Consider the following 5,654-nt stretch of genomic DNA (forward strand, 5'->3'; position numbering starts at 1 on the left):
CTGGGTTCTGGGAAAATGGGATATCAATGGGGTCAGGAGTGATCACATGACCAAAACTATTGGAGGAGTTTTAATTGAAATCTGAAGTTCTTGAGGTCTGCGGCTCAAACATATTGATTTTATTCAGGCTGACCCAGCCAATGGGGTCACGTTTGAACCCATCTGACATTTCTTCAATTCATCTCACTTTCAGAGCCCAAATACTTCACCCTTCTGAGAGGCAATAGAGGGGGGTGAGTGTGTGCATGCTACACTAGAAGAGCCTAATTTTATCTCCCGTAATCATGTGACAACCAGACAAACAGATTTTAGTACCTTTTTTATTTTTATTTTGGTCTAATTGTGCATGATTACTGAAAAAAAGACTGATTTAACAGCTTAAAATTGATATAAACATCTTAAAGGCATAATGCATAAAATTTGCAATAAGTTTCAAAATTTCAATATTTCAATTTGCAATAACAAAATTTATTATTGTGCACTACTGGGTTAATTCATTTAAATTTTAAAGAAATTAATACTTTTATTCAGCAAGGATGCATTCAGTTGATTAAAGGTGACAATAAAGACATTCATAATGGTACAAAAAAAATCTATTAATGAAATAAATGAAGACTGGACTAATGATGCTGAAAATTCAGCTTTGATCACAGATATCACACATATTTTATAATATATTAAAGTAGAAAGTAGTTATTTGAAATTGTAATAATATTGCACAAAATTACTATTTTTACTGTATTTTTGATTAAATAATTGCAGCTATGATGAGCATAAAAGACTTTCAAAAACAATAAAATGACTTGCCAATATGGAAACAAGTCTTACTTTTTTCTCAGGATTGTGAGATATAAACTTGCAACTGTCAGAATTGCATGATATAAACTCACAACTGCAAGTTTTAAAGAGAACTGTGAGATATAAACTCAATTGCAAGAAATAAAGTCAGAATTACAAGATAAAAACTCACATTTGCGAGAAATAAAGTCAGAAATGCTAGATAAAAACTGACTTTTTTCTCAGAATTGTGAGATATAAACTAACAATTGCAAGAAATAGAGTGGAAATTGCATGATATAAACTCACAACAGTGAGTTATAAAGTCAGAATTGCAAGATATAAACTCAATTGTAAGAAATAAAGTCAGAATTACAAGATAAAAACTTACAATTCTGACTTTTTTTTCTCAGAATTGTGAGATATAAACTTAAAATTGCAAGAAAAAAAGTCAGAATTGCATGATATAAACTCACAACTGTGAGTTCTAAAGTCATAACTGCGAGATATAAACTCAGTTGCGAGCAATAAAGTCAGAATTGCGAGATAAAAACTAAAAATTGCAAGAAATAAAGTCAGAATTACAAGAAAAACTCACAATTCTGACTTTTTTTTCTCAGAATTGTGAGATATACTAACAATTGCAAGAAAAAAAGTCAGAATTGCATGATATAAACTCAGAACTGTGAGTTCTAAAGTCATAACTGCGAGATATAAACTCAATTACAAGCAATAAAGTCAGAATTGCAGAATAAAAACTCGCAATTCTGACTTTTTTCCTCAGGATTGTGAGTTATAAACTTTAAATGTCCAATTTTGATATGTTTTCAGAATTGCGAGTTTATATCAGTTCTGACTTAATAATTTGCAATTCTGACTTAATTTCTCAGAATTGTGAGTTTATTTCTCAAAATTGCGAATTTATATCTCCCAATTCTGACTTAATAACTCACTTTTTGCAAATTTATAACACACTTCATTTCTCAGAATTGCGAGTTTATATCTTACAGTTTTTACTTTATAACACAATTGTGAGTTAATATCTCACATCTGAGAAAAAATCTGAATTGCGATATTGTATCACGTAATTCTAAGAAAAAAAGTCAGAATTGTGAGATAAAAAGTCGCAATTACTATAAATTTAATTGTAATTTGCTTCCCAAGAACAGCTTTCAAATCAGTTGCATTTCCTCCAGTAAATGCTGCCTATGTAGACAGTAAACAGCAGTGAAGCTCCTAGGGTTTGCTCGTGACTGATCTGTCTAGAGCTAACAAATGTTAAGAGCCACAGGAGCTCAGAGATCTTATGCTGACACGTTTAATACTGGCCAGCCAGATCATCCCGTCTGGCCTCCATCCAAACAGAGCAGCTTTCCGAAGCAGACGTCTGCAGATACACAGACCGGCCTGCTATGTTAATATCAACCCAGAGAGGAAGGATAAGTTTCAGCAGTTCGGCTATACTATAGATGCGTTTTCTAACAATTAAAGCACGGCCACAGCTTGAGTTTGTTTTCCCGCGAAGCGTCAGATCTGTTTATTCTGCCGCACGCCTCGTTTTGATTAAGAATGCAAATCCGATTCTTTTGTCCATCTGCGTTTCTGTCAGCGAAGGAGTGCATTTAATTAAAACAAACATCGGTGTCTGCTGTGATGTTTTGTCTCCTTATCTATAGACCAAATCAGGCCAAATCAGACGCTCAGGTTGTCTCCTCGTCTCAGCTGTAAATACAAACGCGGTGTTGCGGCAGTGCAGGTGGCTATTGTGAGTAAAACATGTGTATTTGTTTTCCAGTAGCGTCTATTACGCCAGGCATGACTGGGACGCAGATTCACAGATTTGCGGTGTGATTTTTCCAGTGGCGGGCTCCAATCACAGATGGCAGATGGGGAGTTTTTTGCCGTAGCCGCTGTGGAGATGAGCAGGAGGAGCTGGTGTGTTGAGCTCCGTCCAATGTGTGTTACTGTTGTCGTTTTATTACTCATGAGAATCCCACAGGATGAGTTACAGAGGTGTGAAACGCACACACTCATGCACACGACAATCCTTGGAACTGCCTTGTGTTTTTTTGTTGTGATAATGACATAATATGAAGACATTTATGATTGATTGTTTGGTAATTGTAAACAAATCTGTTGGTTTGTAGGCGGTCGGAATTGTGGCATGGTAGAATTGCTAACATAAGGCTGGAGTGCTGACAATAAAAAGTGACTTTTTTATTTTCTGCTGCTGAGAATGAAAATAAAATAATGGTCTATTTAATATTTTGTATATCAATATGTTTTGTAATTGTTGGATCTTTTGATTTTTTTGAATAATAATGTTTAATTAAATACATTTAAAAAATAATTAAATAAATAATTCAAAACCATTTTAAAATATTTTTAAATAATCTACAATATAATAATGCAATAATTCCATTACTAGAATATTTTTTTAAATAATTATGTCTATGTTTTTGTTGTCAAATTAACCCAGTAAATAAATAAATATAAATAAAAATGTTTAAAATAACATAAGAAATAAAGTATACATTTAAATAAATATAAAAAATATTTTTTAAAAACTAAAAATTAATTTTATTTTATTTTAAGTACTAAAATAACTAAAAATAAAAATAATATGATACTTAATAGACAATAATAGTGTATTTAATAAACAGTCATGGCTTTTACATTACATTAAATGTACTTTTTATAATGATTTTTTTTTTTGAAAAATGATATGTATATGATATTATTACAATAATTTGAAACCAAAAAATTTATTTAAAATAATGCATGATATCATAATGCAATAATTCCATTACTATAACATTTTCTAAAATAATTTTGTGTCCATATTTTAAGTAAAACCAATAAAATAAAAAAATATAAATGTACAAATTTTAATAAAATATGAAAAAATATACATTTAAATAAAAAAAAATTAAAAAACTTTCATTTCATTTTCTTTTAAGTATTAAAATAACTAAAACTAAATAAACTAAAACTAAAAATGTGACTTTTTTAAATGTATTATCCACTACTGAATATAAAATAATAGTAAGATTATGATACATAAGAGACAATAAAAGTCTCATGGCTTTTACATTACATTAAACTTACTTTTTTATTATGAAATATATTTTATAATTATTTGATCTGTTGATTTTTGGAATAATAATGTTTTAAAATAATTTTAAACCATTTTAAAATATTTTTTTAAATAATGTACGATATCATAATGCAAAAATTCCATTACTACAATACATAATTTAAAAAAAAATTTTGTTAAGTAAAACCAATAAAAAAATAAATACATATAAATAAAAATGTTTAAATAAAATAAGAAAAATTAAAAACATACGTTTAAATAAAATTGAAAACTAAAAAAAAAAAGATTTTTTTAAGTACTAAAATAACTAGAATTGAATAAACTAAACACTAAACATAATGATAGCTATATATTTATATTTAAAAAGAAAACTAATAAAAACACAAAGCAAAAATGTGAAAAAAAAATTAAAGTGAAAAATAAATATAAAAATAACTGAATCTAACTAAAAAATAAAATTATTATCAAAAACTATAACAGTATTTCAGTAGTACTAAATAACACTGGAGCATATCTCTATACTATCTACTCTCACAGTAAATGTAAGTTTGATGTGTTTTCTTTTTCTTCTTTTTTTGAATAGAATAGAATAGAATAGAATAGAATAGAATAGAATAGAATAGAATAGAATAGAATAGAAAGTGTAATTTTTCCCCTTTCCTACACCATGTAGATTATTTTTATGTTGCATATGTTTGACATGCATGTAAACAGCCTGCTCTGTAGCCTTTACAGCACTGGTGTCGTAACGATCCTTCTAGTTGTAAGTAAAAGACATAATGCTTGTTAATTTTGCGTGCTTGAGGGAAAACGTCATAACTTACTCCGTAATTATGAAAGTGCCTATCGCTTCATCAGATAGATTCACTGTCAAAGGCTCCGAGCTGGGCGTCGTGATGAACTAGCCACCATAAATAAGGGACCGGCCTGCTCGCTAAGACAAATGTTTTTAATCATCTGATGTGTTCATTTATCCCAGGCCCTAAGTTTAGCCTTAAATTAAGACTCTTGCTAGAACATAACTTGATTTAAAAATGCCCATCAATCCTGGCCGATCTTTACGTTCAGGAAAAGCTCAGAGGAAGTGCGCTGATCTTTATTCGTCCTTTGCCTTGCGAACAATTTGCCTAAAAACCCACTTAAAGGAATATGTAAACTTAAAAATGAGCATCTTGTCATCATTTACTTGTCCTCTAGTTTCGATGCAGCTTCAAAAGGGCAGTGTTTGGCCAAAATACAACTATATGAAAATCTACAACTGGTGCCAAAATTCGCAAAATTTTTCAAAAATATTGAGAAAATCACCTTTTAAATTGAAGGGTCACATATACAAGTAACCTTTTTTAAATGTTTTGTTGCAACAAATAGCTTTGTGTAAAAATATGAATACATAATACATATTTTTTTAAAATATTTAAAAAATGTAAAATATGTACATATATTTGTTGTTAAGTAAAACCAAAAAATGTGACTTTTTTAAATGTATTATCCACTACTGAGAATAAAAAATCTTCTATATTATTCTCAGTAGTGGATAATACATTTAAAAAACTTTACTTTTAAAAACATTGTTAAAATATATTTTTTAAATAATGTACAATATGCAGTAATTCCCTTACTGGAATACATAATTTTTTACAAATTATCTGTCCATATTTTTATATATATATATATATATATATATATATATATATATATATATATATATATATATATATATATATATATATATATATATATATATATATATATATATATATATATATATATATATATATAT

General features: G+C 28.6%; 1 protein-coding gene across 1 annotated transcript in view; it reads left to right on the forward strand.

The window, feature by feature from the left end:
• Window positions 1-2,052: 2,052 nt before the first annotated feature.
• The window catches only part of LOC141296284 (neuronal PAS domain-containing protein 3-like), a 47,502-nt gene continuing 43,900 nt past the window's right edge, over window positions 2,053-5,654 (forward strand). Inside the window, exons 1-3 of the mRNA XM_073827546.1 lie at window positions 2,053-2,191; window positions 2,454-2,542; window positions 2,638-2,712. Of these exons, the coding sequence (XP_073683647.1) occupies window positions 2,053-2,191; window positions 2,454-2,542; window positions 2,638-2,712 (303 nt within the window). The remainder of the gene's footprint in view (window positions 2,192-2,453; window positions 2,543-2,637; window positions 2,713-5,654) is intronic.

This window comes from Garra rufa, chromosome 21 (assembly GCF_049309525.1).
Source record: "Garra rufa chromosome 21, GarRuf1.0, whole genome shotgun sequence".
Taxonomy (NCBI): Eukaryota; Metazoa; Chordata; class Actinopteri; order Cypriniformes; family Cyprinidae; genus Garra; species Garra rufa.